Raw genomic sequence first — 18,618 nt, 5'->3', positions numbered from 1 at the left:
TGGCACACAGGGCGGCACTACCGCCCTTTGTGTGAAGAATATCTTGGACACTTTTCAAGCCACTGCATTAAATTATACTTGACCTCGAACATGCAGGTTTTATCATAATATTTGACACACTTTTTCTTTTTTTTTTACTTGCTTGAACTAATTTATATTACACAGACATTACTCCTATCAAATCCTCGGATGATTGGTAACTGAAAAGAAAATACCGCTAAAACCGAACACAGGACCCATTTTTTAGGTCACTTTCTAGTACCGAAGCCTATATCCAAACTTAAAATAGCCAAAGAAAGCCAGTTTGAATTCAATAATTTACTCTCTCAAATGAAAAACACAGAACACCTAATTAATGTGAAAGATGACAAAACCCTTTGTGTTGGTAATACTTCTATAGTTGCATAAAGCATAAGAAATAAGAGTCTTAACAAGCACAAAACAGCACTTACATCTTGTTCAAATTCTTGGTCGACTTCAATAGTCAAAATCGTAAATATAGCACAGGCCAGTTTATCTAAGGAACTAACTCCATTTCAAATTGAAACTATCACTCCCCAAAACTGCTAAAAAGAGGACTTGAATTTTGGACATTGAACATTTAAAAACAATACAACAAACCCCCCAACACATTTCTGGGAAAACATACTATTTAATTTAACTGACACAGCTTCTTTTTTCTAGTAACAAGTACAATAAAACAATTTCAATCTGTCAAAAACCAAACCCACAAGTACAAAACAGGTTTTGAATCAGCAGTAGCCTGAAGTTACGAGAAAAAAAAAGAAAGACGAAGGAAGAAGAAAAAGAATAAATGATGTTTAGGAGTTTTTCAGACTTTCTCAATTGATACATCAGGGCTAACTGGTGCTACTACATTCAAAATCACAAATAACGAAAACTACTATTTATTCGTTTCTTTAAAGAAAAATCTCAAATCCACAGTAACATAAAGAAGAAAAACAAATTCAAACAATGCCCACTACCATCTTTGAAGATGAAATCCGACCAATATTAAAATAAAAACCGCTGGCAAAATCAAAGCAAACTAAAAGCCAATTGATGGCTTTTAAAAATTCTGACAGCACAGGGATAGACAATGGATGCCGATAATTGGTCCTTTAATAGCTCACAGTTCTCATGGAAAAGACGTCCCGAGAAATCTTGATACCACAACAAGCGGTTCACCGTTTTAACTTCACCAAATACAAGTAAACAAGACAAAATGATTTTTGCACAACGACATAGACTCTAAATTACAATATAATTCTACAATAAATCATAAAGTAATTCGCAAATATCCTTCAATTTGATACAACAATAGCAAAAAATTAACTGAAACATATTAACGACGGCAAATCAAATTGAAATGCAAACAAACCATTTCCGTATTTAGACTCAGACACCATTTCCGTATTTAGGTTGGCTGAGTTCAAGATAATAAAAGATACTATTGCTGTAACTTTAAGATATTAAATGCCTAGAAAAGATGATTAAAAGCTTCAGGATGATCGTATTAACTGATCCTGTCATCCTTTTAATTGCAAAAGGAAAAAGACGTTAGATATGTTAGAAGTGGAGATATTGGCGACAAACTTCTCGTGGTGCCCCTAAGAGAAATAGGCACAAATAGAGACCTAGTGCTGCTTGTTTCAGCTATCGTCCAGCCTGTGACATATCAGGAAGGGTATTTTGTGAATGACTACGAATATTGGACGGACTGAAGCCAGTAATGGATGCTAATATCATGTCCAGGAAGGGGGGGGGGGTAATCCTCCTGAAAATATGAAGCGCCACCAGTAGCACAAGGAAAGAACTCTTGAGGAGGAATCCGAAGTGGAAGAAGGAGTTTTCTTGCTAGCACATGTTCTCAGGATCCAGCACCGCTTACTACTGACAGATAGGAACGAGTGTTACCTGTCAGAATTAGTCTGAAGATGGCAAGTGGGATTTTTAGGATGGCGAAAAACGATGGTGCACAACTTGACACTATCAAGGAAGGCTCTTTTACAAAAATGAAAAAAAAAGATAGGCAAGCCCAGTCTCAAAATACCACGCTTAAGGGGCACCAACAGCCCAGCGACTATTTATTTTTTAGGCACGGAGGCAATGTACCTTTGTCATCTGAGCCTCGACTCAGTTTTGTGAGTACACCCGTAGTGATAATAACAACCATAATAAGTATGTTAACAACGGATGGAAAGAAGCTCGTATTTCAAGGGCAACATTATTTGATAGAGAAATATTGTAAAAAGGGAAGAGACAAAGCTGCAAGACAAGACACCACGCTATGAGTAGGAGAATCAGATTATCTATAGATATTAATTTGAAGAAATCTATTTTGATCGGAAATTGTCTGAAAAACTTCAATTCTTTTAGATCTAATTTACAGACCTATTAAAAAAAAAAAAAAAAAAAATCCTATTTTTAAGAAATTCAAAACTATGGATGAAAAGAAGCTCGTATGCCAAGAACACTTTACTCGATGGAGCCAAAAGGGCAAAAAAAATCATCATGAGCCAAAACGCAGTGGTAAGTACCAACCAAGTTTGACTCTTGTTCCGAAAAAGCAAAGAATTACAAAAAATAACATAAAACTACATCTTGTGGGTTGATAGACTTTCTCCATCATTGAACACGTCTGAAAACCAAAAACTAGAAGGATTCCTTGCAGCGACAGGAGTAAAACCGCTAATTTTATGAGACATTTATTTAAGAAAAAAAATGGGGAAAAACACGAAAAAAAAAGAATCAGTGTGAATGGATTCGAACAGGATGAATAGATAATCAAACAAAACACCTGGTACAGTAATCAAGTTAGGTAATTGTGACACAATTCACTCAAATTATAAGATTAGAAAAGTCTCGGAAAACATACAGAGTTAAGGAGCTAAAATATACCTAAACTTCATTTCATAGGATTCTAATATTCACTAGAAAACAGATTTCATGGAAAAGGTAGATTATAGAACTCACGAGAATCCTCCATTTGTTTAATATGACGCACAACATCTTTCTTCGTAATGACACCCAGCAAACGCCTATAAAAAGAAAAGTAATCTTATTTATGTCGGGACTGCACTTTCTAGAAAGTATCAAGGAGGCACACTCGTGCCTCTTTAAAGAGGCGAACCATGACAATGTTAAGCGATCTTCGGTTCCAGTGGTCGCAGAGAGATGGGAAGGGATGCATTTCGTAGCCCGAGCCCTAACTAAGAAACCTGTCAAATTTCATCCCCCTCCGACTTTTCCTTCATGGGGAAAATCTGGCCGAAAGTTTCGACCCGCCAAACCCCCCCCCTTTAATGTTGTCCGATCGGGCTGAAATTCACAAGTTAAGGTCCACTAGGGCCCAGGAGCTTATCCGCGAAATTTCAGCTCGATCCGATAACTCCTTCCCTGTTTTCCAGAAACCACGCATAGCCACTTAATGTTCATGTTCTCCTTTTGTTTTTTTTCTGCCACGCCTACAGGTCACAGCCGACATCGGATCTGGGTGTACGAAAACTCATTCGACGCGGAATTCTCCGAGTAATTTTCCTGGAAAGTTTCGTCGGAAAATCTTAACCCCCCGATTTTCTAGCTTAGAAAAACCCATTTCCCCATAAGAGCCCATGTTAATTTTTGAAATTCTTAAAAGTTATTTAAAAGTTATATTTATACACATGCAGGTATTTCGACTTCAAACATGCCCGGTTAACTCAGTCGGTAGAGCGTGGGACTTTTAATCCTAAGGTGAAGGGTTCAAGTCTCTTATCGGGCGGTTTTTTTTTTCACAAAATATGAAAAAAACTTCGTTTTCTTAAAGAGTTAAAGAGGCTGCGTCCCAAAGTCGAACCTTAAAACGTACAGGAATTAGGAGATGCAGTCCTAATTTCTGTACGAGGAGTACAGGAATTATTAAGTTACATCCACCATGGATTGTAGAAAAACGTACAGAAATAATATGAAAAAAACTTCGTTTTCTTAAAGAGTTAAAGAGGCTGCGTCCAAAAGTCGAACCTTAAAACGTACAGGAATTAGGAGAGGCAGTTGGGGGGCTGCCGCCCCCCAAACCCCCCGCTTTTAAAGAGTCTTTTGTACAGGTTTTTTGTTTTGTTAATTAAAAGAGGGCCTTTCCGAAGCCAAGAGCGGGGGGTTAGGGGGGTGGTAGCCCCCCACAACAAAAAAACCTGTACAAAAGAGTCTTTAAAAGCGGGGGGTTTGGAGCAGCCCCCCAACTGCCTCTCTTAATTCCTGTACGTTTTAAGGTTCGACTTTGGGAAGCAGCCTCTTTAACTCTTTAAGAAAACGAAGTTTTTTTCATATTATTGAATAAGCGCTAAGAATGCAAGGAAGAATAATAGCTCCCTTACAAAGCATAAACTGAGCAACTATGTTTTATGATGATAACCAGGAGAATGTGTCGTTTCATCAGGTTGCACTAATGTCATTCTTTTTTATCCTTGATTATTATTACAATTATACTACCGTTAAGAATACCCCTTCCTATGGTCCCAATTACATGCATATTTATCACTGAGTTTAATTCTTCGTCAAATGTTTCATTTTACTATTTGTATTTTCTGACTGTTCAGTAAATATTTGCCAGTGCATCCCTTAAACATGGGCACCTGCCTGTAGGGACAAGCGATTTCGGCCTTGTCTGAAATGTTTTTGGGAAATTACTCCCAGCAAAGCTATAGGCATGGAAACCCCGAAGTAAATTTGCACTGAACTTCAATAAAAGCAAGTTTTACAACCCCAAAACCAAAAAAGCAGGAGCTAAATCAGGAATTAAGTTGAAACCAAATTTCATATCATGAAAAGCTCTCCATAATTATCCCGGGTTTGGGCAGCAAACATACCCCAATAAGGGGAGGACAACGATTAACTTTTAATACCCGACGGCAACCTCATCAAAATTTCCGTTTTTGGTGTCTACACAATATAGCTCTTCGCCGGAACTACTGTCTAAAAAACGCTCCTACTTAACAGTAAAAACAATCAAGCGTTAAAATGAAGCTTTTAATATTTGGGACAAAATTCAAGAGCTTTCGAAACAGTTCTCAGACACAATAGACCTCTTTTTCTCGTAAAATCCAACATGCTGCAATTTATAGAGGATGACATTGAAAATTTCAAAGTTATCCCTAACCTCCCCCCCCTATCAGAGTGGATGTACATCCCTTAAAGGTTAGAGATTTCAATAGCACGTTAGTGCAAAAATCCTCCCTGTATGTTTGCTCCATTTTTCTGTCGGTAGCCGTGGCTAGATGATGCAACATCCCTTGACTTGGATGAAGTTGCAGGTCATCTTTTTATTTCAGTTATTGATTTGACTGACTAGTCATCGACTCTTTTTCTGTCAACATTTAACTAAAAGGAAACGGGGTTAATCCATACTCGAAAAAGTCAATATTTATCTAAGCAGTATGATATGGTTTTGTTTTCAAATTATTAAATATACCATATTAGTGTTGATAGAGGCAGCATTCTCATTGATATTTAACTCCCCTTAGTTTCTCCAAATTATTGGCCCCTAACTCCAACAAGTAGCAGCTGGTGTCGCAGTAGTGACTCTAGCAGCAAAAACTGGTACCCAATAGCAACCTATAGGTTAAACGTTGAGCTCACTAGGAGGACAACCGCGACAGAGTAAAAGATCCAAACATGAACAATAACCTGTACAAGAAATTAAGCAAGAAAAGACGGGTTTTAGTTTCAACAAACCAGTGAACAAAAATAAAAACTAAACGACGTTTTAATTTAAAAATATTCCGAATATTTCGGCCCCACGTCCGGGAGACTTCCTCAACGGAAAAAAAACGAAAAGAACGAAAAAAATTGTTTTTAAAAATAGCACACACACAAAAAAACCCAACTAAACAAACGAAGAAAAAGACAAAAAAAACACACATTATAAACAAACCTCCAGCACTGATGTTACAACATAAGAAAAAAAAAAACCAAAGCGAATGTCAATAGTGAAACCATGGATCACTCTCCTCTCAAAACTCAGTGTATAAATCTACACTGAATTTATACACTGAATGTTGAGAGGAGTGACCCATGGTTTAACTATAGACTTTCGCTTTGGTTTTTTTCTTATGTTGTAACATCAGTGCTGGAAGTTTGTTTATAACGTGAGTTGTTCTTATTTTTTCTTCTTCGTGTGTTTAGTTGTTTTTTTTGTGCATGTTATTTTTTTAAAACAGATTTTTTTTCGTTCTTTTCGTTTTTATTTTCGTTGAGAAGACTCCCGGACGTGGGGCCAAAATATTCGGAATATTTTTTAATTAAAATGTCGCTTTGCTTTTGTTTTATGTTCACTGCTTATGTTCACTACTATTGAGCCCAACTATGGGCTCAATAGTTGAAATTAAAACCCGTCTTTTCTTGCTTAATTTTTCGTAAATGAAAAAGCAGTGAGGAACGTAAAGAAAGTAGAAAAAGTATTAAAATATGAGCTATGGAGGTATGAAATAGAGGCCATGGGTAAAATTGCCGAGGATCTGAAAGATGAAGCAAGACGGCATAATAGTAAAATATTGTACTGGCATGTTAACAAATTGACAGGGAGAAGTCAATCCGGACTTGTCCCAGTTAAAGATAGGAACGGGGCCACAATTAGTGGCAAGGAAAGAGTTAAAGAGAGAAGAGCAGAACATTTTGAGAATGTGCTAAACCAAGATAGAGTAATAGGAAATGATATAGAGGAAAATGAAAAGCTTGTGATACCTTGGATGTGAAGGGAGATTTGTTTTGTGAGGAATAATGTGGTAAATGAGTATCTTAACTATGGTGGCTCTGAGATTAAAAAAAAGTTACTGATGATTATGAATTTGATTTTTGAAAAAGAGTAAGTACGTAGCAATTTAGGAAAACCCTAATTAAACCACTGTATAAGAAAGGTGATAAGAGTGAATGTGGTAATTTTCGAGGCATTAGCCTGGTCTCTGTAGGTATAAAATTATTTTTATACCTAATTATGATACTTTTTAGATTGAGAGATGCAATAGACAAAGTTATAAGAAAAGAACAGTGTGGTCTTAAAAAGGGTAGAGGACGTATCGACCAAATTTTCACTCTTAGATTAATAATTGAGAAGTGCCTGAGTTATCAAACACCTTTGATCCTCAGTTTTATAGATTATGGGCAAGCGTTCGATTCTGTTGATAGAGTAGCTTCAGCAAAGTTCTTATCCTTATATGGTATACACGACAAATACATTTGAGTGATTAGTGCTATGCGCAAGAATAACACTGCTGCGATTAAGGTAGAACATGAGGTTAGCAGCTGGTTTCATATTAAGTCAGGAGTTAAGCAGGGTTGAATTCTATCCCCCGAGTAGAATAGCCAGTGCTCAGAGTGTTTCTTCACAGTTGAAAAAAGTTTGAAAAATCGGAATATGAGTTTGCTAACCAAGATTAGAATATTGAAACCTACAGCGATGAGTGGTCAAATATGATTCTGAAGCATGGGCGCTCCGAAAAGCGGATGAAGATTTTCTATATGTTTTCCAGAAAAATTGCCTACGCACGGTTCTGGGTACCGACTGACTGACCGTATTTAAAACACTAGGCTAGATAAAAAGTGTGGTTCAATCCCACCTTCTAGGGTTATAATGAGAGAAATGTTGAGATGACTTGGGCACGTTCTGACAGATTGTCGAAGGTGGTCCTTTTCGGCCAACTGTCTAGGGCTAAACGGAAGGCAGGTCATCCCCAGTTGGGGAGGGAGGATGTCATAAAGAAAGATTTAATTGAAATGAGACTTCATGGGAGGGTGTAAAGAGAGAGGCTTTGAATAGATTGGGATGTAGGAAGAGCGTGCTCAGCTGTCTTGGCCTCAGGCGGCTTGGTGCTGCGGTGAGTTGTTAGTAGTAGTAGTAGTAACGTACCTAAAATACACTTGGTCACCAGACATACGATGGGGGGGGGATTACAAGAAAATCGAATTTCATTCTTGAGGCCTTCGTAATTTTTAGTTGAGAAAAGCTAAACAAAAAAGGAAAAAACATTCTTTCCAAGCAAAGAATTCTAGTTAATTCTTTTTAAGCCTTTGTAGATTCCTTATTTTGGAAAAAATTCAGAAGTCCAAGCTTGCATATAAACATATTAAAAAAGAAGAAGAAGAACTCACCCGTTGTGTGTGACTAAAGTTTGTCGGAGTCCCAATTTTCTAAACATATCTATGACTGTTTCCATTGGAGTCTGATCCGTTATAGTTATAGGAGCCAAGTCAAGAATTCTTCTTAATTTCAATGGAGGGGGGCCAACCCATTGAGTTGGTAAAGTAGGACTAAATATAACTAGGCTTTCTCCAGTAATACCATCTTGAGTACGCTTCGCGTTCCCTAAAAAAAACAACAAAAAACAAAAAAAAAAAACGCGCGTATTAGTAGCACCCAAGTTCTGACTTGGTTAGTAAAATTCGAACTTGTATTCTCGAAAAGCTTTTCAAAATTACGCAACAGCATAATGAAATTGACCAAATACAATAGTAATCTTAATTATAATTAACTCCCTGACCAATAAGACCGGTGAAATTAAAAATTGAATTTCATAGATTTTTCCTCCTTTAGATAATTGGATCGAGATGTATCTTCCTTGCCTTGTGCCTTCGTGTCTAGCTTGAAGGCTGAAGAAAAGGGGTAAAATGCAAGAGAGCTCGTCTGAGGGAAGCAAATTTATGTACTTGTAGAACACAGCCATTGACGCTACTTTAAACCTTTCATTTAAAGGCTGAAGTGGGTCATGTGTGGAGGCGCAGCCCACCTTATTTATCCTATTCTGGATCTTCTGGAGTTGTACCAACGGAGTTTTCGGAGGACAAGCATAGAGCGGGCATCCATATCCAGCTGTGGGTCTGATACAGGACTTGTGGAGTGGGAAAATCGAGCTGGAAGGAAGAAGGTTTTTGCAACGAAGAGTGAATACCAGCTTTATTGCACATGAGGTTCCCACCCAATCAAGGTGCTTATTCCAAGAGAGATCGGTAAAGAAATGAATCGCCTTTTTTCATATTTCGCCTATTTCCGCTATAATCAGTGCGTCTTGAATGGAAAAGCTAGTTAAGACAGCAAAAAATTAATAATAATAATAATAATAGAAAATAAAAAATATATATAAAAACTAAAAAAAAAAATCGGCAAGACGTTGACTCATACACAAGCTCAGACAGGTGACTGGACAGGGTTGCCTGCTTGGCATTCAGTATGTTACGATTGTACGATTATACGATTGTTACGATTACGATCAGTATGTTAACGATTCATTAACTTTCGTAAACTGCACAGTCCAGAACATAAAGGGCCACACCCCCACAAAGAATTACAGCCTTTTTTGTGTTTTCTTTTTTCCTGTTATTTAATACGCTCATTTTTATAAGTTCAAGAAAAAAAAAAACATTACTAAGTTTCTTACATTTTACTTTGCATATATTTATCTCCTAATCTAGGTCCACATTTCTGGAGAGTTTCAACCCAGTCTTTTGCTTTAGGAGAATTCGTCTCCTATTTTGATGAGGTTATTTTAGAACACAAGACGACACCAGGATTCTGAGAACAGATAAAAGTTACCAGTTCGGTTGTAGCAGGGGGATACCACCCTCCCCGCCTAGACGATTCTATTACGATTATTTTTACCTCAGAAAATTAATTACGAATCGATTATATTTTAATTGAAAACATACAATTGCTGGCAATTGAATGATTATTCGATTATAAAGTTTATGCTTTAAGTACAGGGTATTACAGCTGAGTGATAAATCATCGTGGACTATTTGGAGAGGGTTCAATAGAAGCAAAATTAAAACTCTAGTCAGTGGCGTATCCAGGGAAAGGGGGAACACTGGATTTGACCACATAACCAAATAACCATAACCGGCTCTCAAACTGGGTAGTAAAAAAGAAGGTTAATAGGCTATTTCTCCTCAAGAAATAAAAAAAACTCTAACTCGTAAATTGGCCTTAGAAGACCGGGCAAGAAACCCTTAAGCTCCCCCCCCCCCCCATGAGCATAAACTATTTTTTGCCATTTTGATCGGCAAACAGCGATTTTGAGTCGAATAAGGCCAAAGTGCTATTGAGCACCAACCATGAGGTATCCAGTCGACTTATAACTATCAAAAAATTATCTTTAAAGCCCATTTGTTACAGAGGAGGCACTTCTGCGCGGTGACGTATTCTTCCCTATAGAGATAATTCATCAAATCTCTTAAATTTTTGACTTGGATTGAAGCTTGAATTACCGTATTATCGACAAAAGGGTGAGATCTATTAATAAGATTGGCCCCTTGTTATTGGCAAACACCAGAGAGTTAGACATAGAATACTTCCTTTAAGAGCTCCAGGTAGCACTGGGCTTTTCTTCGAAATAAAAAGGTCAAGGACAATGATAGTTGGTGAAGAAAATCTAGAGATACCTGAAATAGTTGACTATTAAATCCATTGCCATGAAGTTTCTAAAAGAGAACACAGCATGTTGAACACGATTGAAAGCTTTTAGGATGACAAAGGAGAGAAGGCGAACGGCATGCTTCTAAGAAAGAAGCTATGTCCAATCCTAGGTCTGTACAACCAGATGACAAAACGTAGATTGTTTGTCTTCTTAAACGGTAATGTGTATCGACTAACCACCCTTTCGACTTAAGATACTAAAGCACGTCTTATTAATGACACTCTCGTATGCTTTTCCTACCCAGGACAGCAGGCTTAATTCGTCAGTACTAATAAGTAGGAACGTTGTTTTGGGCTGCATCTACCTTAGAGACTAGGATAGCAAGAGTGATATTCCAAGCTTTTGGGATATATCCGATAGCAAAGCACGTTAAGAGAGCCAGCAAGTTTAGTGGCATATCTTTTGAAGAGAGTATTTGAAGGAAAGGATGTCATCAGCATCAAAAGTCTTTCAAAAATACAACTGGGTAAGTGGACCAAGTACCTTGGGGCTAGATTATATTCCATGCAAGGCACAAAATCGGAGGACTGACTCGACTATCATCGGGTATAGAACCTTATGCAAAGGTTTTATTAAGAGGATGTCTGACCATTTCCCTGGCCATTTCTACAATGTTCCCCTGACCATTTCTATAACTATGCAAACATTCCATGCGAATAAATTTTGAGGGGCAAATTCAAAATACAAAAACTGCACATTTACAATCTGATTAATAAAGCAGATTCTTTGGTGCAGGTATGGTAACAGAAAATCTAAATACAAAGTTTTGGTTGCTATGGACAAGAGCCACTTTTTATTCCCATTAAAAAAAACAAAACAAATTTTTCAGTTGAAAGTAAAGAGCATTATTAAAACTTTAAAATGAAAAGAAATTATTCCGCATTTGAGGGGGGCTGCCCACAACTCAACCCCTCGCTTGCTTCGCTAGTTTTTTTTTTAGTGCTTTAAAGAAGCTTATTATTTAATTCAACGGCCCTGTGTTCCAGAAGTCGTTCTTAAAGAGTTGGGATTCAGGAGGTTCAGGGCGTTCAGGAGGTTCAGGAGGGGTAGCCACCCTTGTATACGGAACGATTTCTGCTCATCTCAAGTTCTAATGTTGTTCCTTACTTTCAGCTGACAAAAACTTGTTATTTCTATTTAATATCTGATCGTTTTTTTTTTTAATCATGTCCCGGCCTAACCAATATATGATGTAAGCTACCAGCCCTATAGACCCCCAGTTTCTTGCTGTTAAATTGTATCGCTACACTAGAATGAAACTATCCTACCTCCAAATGTGCTACGAATCAAACTATCCTATGTCCAAAAATGGAAAAAATTGATTATTAGTTTATTTTGTGCTAAATTGTGTGCTGAATCCAAATTTGCAGTCAGAATTGGCCCTACGCCACTAGAAAGCCTTTTTCTTTCTTATCCTATGTTGCAAATTAGCTTTTCTCACACCATGAAACTATTCTATGTCCTTATCTGTGTCCTTATTTGGACTTAAGCTAGTTTCAAGCAGTAAATTTTGATGAGTTGCAGGACAACGATGCTTTGATGATTTGATGGCAACGTTTGCCTTCACCACCATCAATATTTATAGGTTTTACTGGTTAGACACAATCTCTTAGGTCAAACTTTACATCGTCCCTTCTGCCTGTTCACTAGCTCTACAGTGGGGAATATGAAATGGTCGATGTGACTACTAAAATGTGCCGGACAACCTGTATTTCTGGTGGACAGTGGCGTTAATAGGTTCAAATGAGCCATGATTGCTCGGATGTTGTAAAAGAGAGTAAGATTGTATATTGTAGCTCTAACAACTTCAGTCTAAATATTTTTTAGAGTACAAGTCCATTAGTAGTTTACAAGTTTTCTAGACTTCCTGGATACAAGTCTTCTAGACTTCCTGGATACTGCCCGTTTATTTTATAGAGTTTGGTAGTATCAAGTGAACTGAACTGAATAGGCTGAATATTTGCAGCATATAAATAGTAAACATAAAGAAAACAGTATTTTCAACACCTATGATTCAGTGACATCAGATTTTCTCTAAACATCTAACGAGGCAATCTTTAAATCTGGCAACAACTTAAACAACATAAAAAGCTTATTTTATTTAACTCACTGTTGCTGCAGTTATCGGGGCTTCAACATAAGATTTGACTGCCCTAAGAAAATAGTACTTATGTATGACATTGCTGTAATAATTTTTTTTTTCCAGGTTCGGCAGTGACAACAACTACTGGCAACAAATCTGACTGCAACTCTAACACTAATTATTTGAGTCACCCAGAAACCTCAGTAATTTACTCAGGAGAGTTGGGAGGAATGCTATGGGCCATGACCACAGAAGCTGGCAGCTCGTTTGAAACGAATGAAACCCGTGCAGATTCGCATTTGACAGTAAAGACTAGTCTTGATCTGGGAATGATGCAGTGCATTCCTGACGCTCCTCATGTGTCACACACTCCTATTCTGAATCTTGAGGTGCACTTTCAAACTAATGAGCAAGGCTCTAGTGCAGATCTTTCTGTGCATAACGATTCTGCCTTAGGTGCAAGCGAAGCTACCATTCAGGATGAATCCGAGAACTTTTGTGAGCTAGGCATTGCTGGTGCTGCATCTGCTTTTGAACTTAGTGGAATAAAAGAGAATGGGAATGCCTCTGCTAATGAACGTAGTGGAATAGAAGAGAATGGGAATACCTCTGCTAATGAACTTAGTGGAATAAAAGAGAATGGAAATACCTCTGCTAACAAACTTAGTGGAATAGAGGAAAATAACAGTGCGTCTGCTGGTGAACTTAGTGTAACAGAAGAAAGTCTTACTGCCCAGGGAAAGAAGAGGAAGAGAAGACCTTCCAGCTGGAAAAGATACATAGCAAAGAAGATGTTGAATGCTGGCATCAAACACATTAGTATCAAAGGAAAGACTGTGCCAGAAAGGACTATGAATGGGCCTTGTAAGTGCAGGATGATGTGTTATGAAAGAATTCCGGAAGAGACTCGAATAACCATTTTCAGGTCTTACTGGGAATTGGGTGGTATTAATAGACAAAGAAACTACATACTTTAGCAAGTTAGTCAAGCCAAGAAAAAAAATCGTTCTAGGATACGTAAGAGCGATAATCATAATCATGAAGAAGGAACAGAGGGAAAGAACAATGACACTGAAAAAGCAGAGAGGAGGGTGTTTTCAGTAGCGTATTCCTTGTGCATTAATGAGGAACCTGATAAAGTCTGTTGACTGTTTTTCGTAAATACGCTAGGAATTTCTGAACAGATGGTGAAAACTGCATTGAAGAAAAAAGTGCATGGTACGGGAACTGCGAAAAGGGATGAAAGAGGTCGAAAAGAGGAATCCCGCATATTCACCGATATGAGAGAACTTAAATAATGCAGGGAGCATATAAAACTTTTGAAAAAAGCCCCAAGCTATTACTGCAGAGTTAGATCTAAATATCAGTATTTGGAGGATGGGATCAAATTTCATGCTCACCTTTATAGACTCTATCGAGACTGGTGCCTGGAAAACAATAGACAAGGTACAAGATCCGACAAATACAGAGAAATTTTTCAGCATGAGTTAAATCTCAGCTTTTTCCGTCCCAAAAAAGACCCATGTGACAAGTGTGTTGCGATGGAAAATGCTAGCCCTCAGATGAAAGAACAGTTGACTATACAGCACAGTGAGCACATCAGAAATAAGGAAGAAAATAGAAAGTCTATGGCAGAGGAACAAGAGAGAGGAAAGATGAACCCTGAAAGGATTATCATAGCGTGTTTTGACTTGCAAAAGGTCCTACAGCGTGCGCGTGGAGAAGTTTCTTCTTATTACTATAAGTCGAATATTTAAGAAATTTATTAAATTGAATATTTAGTAAATTTAAGATAGTAATTACTCACATGTATCTTAAAACCGGGCACAAGCAAAATCAAAACGATTCGGTCCATGCTGTCATCGAGAGATTTGCTAAGAACCAAACAGCGTATATGCCTTCTCAGTGGTTTCAGATTGCAAAAAGTGCATGTTTGAAGAGTCCTTACAAAGTAAAGGAAATGGGAATCTCTGATTTCTATGGTCTTGATAGGCTATGTAGAGAGACCAGTGATAATTTTAACGTCGATATCAACGGGGTTAAAGTGAACTTCACAGAAATCCGAGTGTTGAAAGTTGATTACACATTGCCTGACATGATTAGTGTTCGGATTAGCTGGGCAGCTGAAGACATCAAGATGATTGAAACAATCAGGAGGTCAAGAAGAGGAAAACTTCAGCGAAGAAGTGTACCGCGATATTCAAGATCTTTGTAAAAAAAAATGATTCCTGAAGCTTACGACCAGTTTTTCAGAGACCTTCCGTTCGACTGTTTAAAAGAAGGTTCTGCGGAGTTGGATGATTCTGATTAACTTTGTTTTATTTTTCCCTTTTGATACTTCGAATAGTAATTTTTCATTTTGTCATACTTTGAATATGAATTAAAATAATATATGGTGATATATTTGATATAATACGGACATAGGATGAACTGTGCCTTCCTTCAGCAGGGCTTCTCAGATCTGTAGGTATCCTATGTCCAAAAATTGGACTTAGGATTGTCTCGTTCTGATGTAAATAATATGACTACCATCCTATATCCAGTTTTTTCGACGTTCTGACCTAAGTAGGTCAAAAATATCTTCACTAATACACAGCCAATACAAAAGAAACTCTACAGTTCGGTTGTTCCCCTATAATCTCTTTTTGAAGTACTTGAAAAATAATCTTAAAAACTTCAAATAGCTCTCCTGAAAAGTAGCGGTTTTGGACGTAGGATAGTTTGAATCGACGGCTATTTGGAGGTAGGATAGTTTCATTCCAGTGTAGCGGTATATATCAATAATCTTAAATTGATTGGTAGCGTACCGCTTTTTCAGTTTTCTAATTAAGAAATAAAAGGTTAGGATATTATTAAAATTGAAAATTTAGCCAAAACTTTCGATGAACAATAGTTTCGTTGAATAAGTTCTTATAGATATTTTTGTTCCAGAATTTTGGGTGGACAGAGAGGGCTATCATTGTCCATGGTTGACTCTTGATCTTCTACGTGATTGAGCCCATCACAACCTCTACAATATGATTCTCTGATCTTTAAATATATTGTTTACATGTGTTTAAATACAATGAAACTTTGCATATAAATAGGAAAAGAGAAATATTACCATTTCCTTACGTACCACAGAGGTTCCCCTGAGAAATTTTTTGGTGAGATTCATGATAATCCACCTCCTCTTTCCATCTCTATGCCCTTAGGCAGGTTACTGCAAATTTTATGCTACATATAAAAAGATTGTCGCAATGGGAGGGGCAATATTACCCTCCTCAGCCCCAATAATAAAGACGTAGGCTAAAAATATTCCCAGAAACCAAGAGGGATTATACATAGATTTCTACCCCTCCCCCCCCCCCGTTGCCCAAACATTATTCGATGTTTATCTGAAGGCTCAATGAGAGTCAGGATAAGCAGATATTAAAATGCACTCTTTAGACACCCCCCCCCCTGTCGTACCTCCTTCACAATAGCTGATGCACACTTAAACATCACTGAATATAATTTAATGAAATATGAACTAAATCAATTTAGTCCAATGGAGCTTTAAAATAAATTGCGGAAAAATTTTTCTGTAATAAGAAGGGAGCAATCACCATTAGGCATAGTCTAAGTGAAGGGATGTAGGGTTATCCGATATGCTGAACCAGGCAAAGATATTACAAATATCCTTCAACTGTCACAGGGTCGCCTTGACGTGTTGGCGTTTACGTCGGACTTTTGGCGTTTACGTCGGACTTTTGGCGTTTACGTCGGCTCCTTAATCAGAGGAGCTATAGAAGCACACACCTAAAACAGCTAAACCAACCAGATTTAGCCTATTCGTAATATTGCTGCTTGTCAGGACTATTAGCAATTTATTGCTAGATATACCTCAAAAAGGGCTTTGTGGAGTGACCTCCTAACAGACGTTATACCAAAAGAACTAATGATTTAACAAACAAAACCTATAAATGCAACCTAAAATGAACAGGAGCTACCACAAATAAATGTTGTACTGCCCCCAAAGGCAAAAGTTTCACTAGCGATTTACAGAGAAAAATGTATTTTAATGTTTTTTAATCCTAATTTTAGTAATAATAATCAAAGTCAGTTATAAAACAACTCTTCATTTTTCTCTATTTTTTTTTGTTCTTTTTTAACTGCGGTACTTCTGCTATGTGCTAATTGTAGAACTATTTGTAATGTTTTGATGATGAAAAAAAATTGTTTAAGAACTAAAACATTGGATTGCAGTTGAATTTTTTACAAGAAAATTAAGAATACAATCAGATTTTCCAAGAACTGATTGTTTTGTCCAATAATCTAGTAAGTAAGCCATTCATGAAATCTATGTGTTCTAGATAAATAAAAAATGAGTTTAAAATAATAGAGTAACAGATAAGATAATTTGTATAAATTATAAAAAAAATTATCAATAAAATAGCCGAACCAGAAAATAAAACTGTCCAAAAGAAAGTATTACGTGTTGAGGTTTCATGGGTTCAGAACAACTGGATTGGAAACTGGAGAAAACCGAAGACTATTAGTTATTTACTCAATATGTTTAGTTTTGAGCTTCTATATTGCCATATTAGCCCCACAGTTGTAATCGAAAGCTTAAACATTCTTTAAATACAAGCTCTGATGGAAATTACACACTATTTGTAAAACATGTACTAATTGTCTCTTGACTGTTCCAGTTCTATATTTCGATATTAGCCAAGATTTATAAGTGAAAATCTAAAAAAAAACAACATTAAATCTGGTGAAAACCAACCAATATTTATGATGTATTCGTATTTTGATTGCAATATTAATCTTATATTTGCAATCAACAAGCTCAGAAAGTGTCGGAGACACGCACTTTTTACCAAGGGGGATTGGAGACAGATCGTCCAAATGTTTTATTAAAAAGTGTTCGAAAACGCATCATAGGAGCTATTTACCAAGGGGGAATGGAAAGGGAGCCTTAACGCTTTTGATCAAAGTACGTCGGACAGGGAAGGTGGTAGCTGTTTATCAAAGAGGATTGGAAAAGGAGCGAACGCAATGTTGACCACAGGGGAGCTAAGCTTGAACATATGGACTGATGATCCAAGAGAATTAGAGAAGGCTTACATACTGTTCACCAAGAGGGTTAAGGGATAGAACTTATAAGCTGATAAGTGACAGGGATCAGATACAGAGCGTACCAAAGAAAAGTGACGGGGATGTTACTTTCTACCATTGGAAGTTAATTCTAACTCCATGAATAAATTGAGATACATCGAAGTTCAAGAATCCTTACGTACTTTTCATATAACTCAATAAAATGTAAAAGACATTAAAATCCAGAATTTTACAAAAAGTAAAGTTGAGAATTTATCAATTGAATTTTCCAAAACCCTATCTTAAAAGTCAGCTCCTCTAGGAAATTCTTAAGGTTTTATAAAACTCCTAAGATGTCGTAGTCGTCCTGGCTAAGTGGTTGGCGCGCTGGTGTGCAAATTCTTTGTCCAAGGGGCACGTGTTCAATCCCAGTTATGGCCAGTTATTAGGTTTGGGACGGGGTCAGTGGCGTGACTCTGTAAGCTCAGCTAGAGTAGACCCAGCTTTAAATGTGTACCTGGACAAAACTGGGAAAGATAAGCTTTGTGTGAAAGCACAGGATGGTTGTCCCCCAGCCCCCCATTACATTTCCTGACTGAAGGGCCATGAAGCGGAGATCAGCACCGCCGGCTTGGGTCTTAAGGGTCTAGTGCCGTCTTACTTACTTGCTTAAGAAGTTTGCTGTCGGAGCTAGGACAGTTCTTTTTCTTTATTTTTGTGCTATTATATTCGAAAGAAAAAGCAGAAATTTCGCAAACTTGCAAACAGAAAAAGCACTTGCCTTCTCCATTTCCCGATCCTATATAAGAAGATCTTAGTTACTATCTCTGAATGCTTCTGAGGTGCATATCACTGACCCCCCCCCCAAAAAAAAGAGAATAATTTAACCATCAAGTTAAAAAAAAATTCACGAGGAAATAAAAGCAATAGTATTGCCCGCAACATAAGCAAGATTGAAAATTCCAAGAGCTACAAAAATGAGTGGTACTTGCCAAATATATTAACTGCAAAGAAACAAGAAAAAAGTTGAAA

The 18,618-nt window shown here is 37.3% G+C and overlaps 1 protein-coding gene across 4 annotated transcripts in view; it reads right to left on the bottom strand.

The window, feature by feature from the left end:
• Window positions 1–303: 303 nt before the first annotated feature.
• The window catches only part of LOC136036205 (H(+)/Cl(-) exchange transporter 5-like), a 110,836-nt gene continuing 92,521 nt past the window's right edge, over window positions 304–18,618 (bottom strand). For all 4 annotated transcript variants that reach the window (XM_065718295.1, XM_065718296.1, XM_065718298.1 and 1 more), the window contains 2 exons: window positions 8,125–8,338; window positions 304–3,041 (listed from right to left, as the gene is read on the bottom strand). In XM_065718295.1, the coding sequence (XP_065574367.1) occupies window positions 2,948–3,041; window positions 8,125–8,338 (308 nt within the window). In that variant the 3' untranslated portion in view covers window positions 304–2,947. The remainder of the gene's footprint in view (window positions 3,042–8,124; window positions 8,339–18,618) is intronic.

The sequence above is a fragment of the Artemia franciscana genome, chromosome 15, assembly GCF_032884065.1.
Source record: "Artemia franciscana chromosome 15, ASM3288406v1, whole genome shotgun sequence".
Classification (NCBI taxonomy): domain Eukaryota; kingdom Metazoa; phylum Arthropoda; class Branchiopoda; order Anostraca; family Artemiidae; genus Artemia; species Artemia franciscana.
Note: the sequence above shows the minus strand (reverse complement) of the source record. Positions and strands in the feature narration are given on the sequence as shown.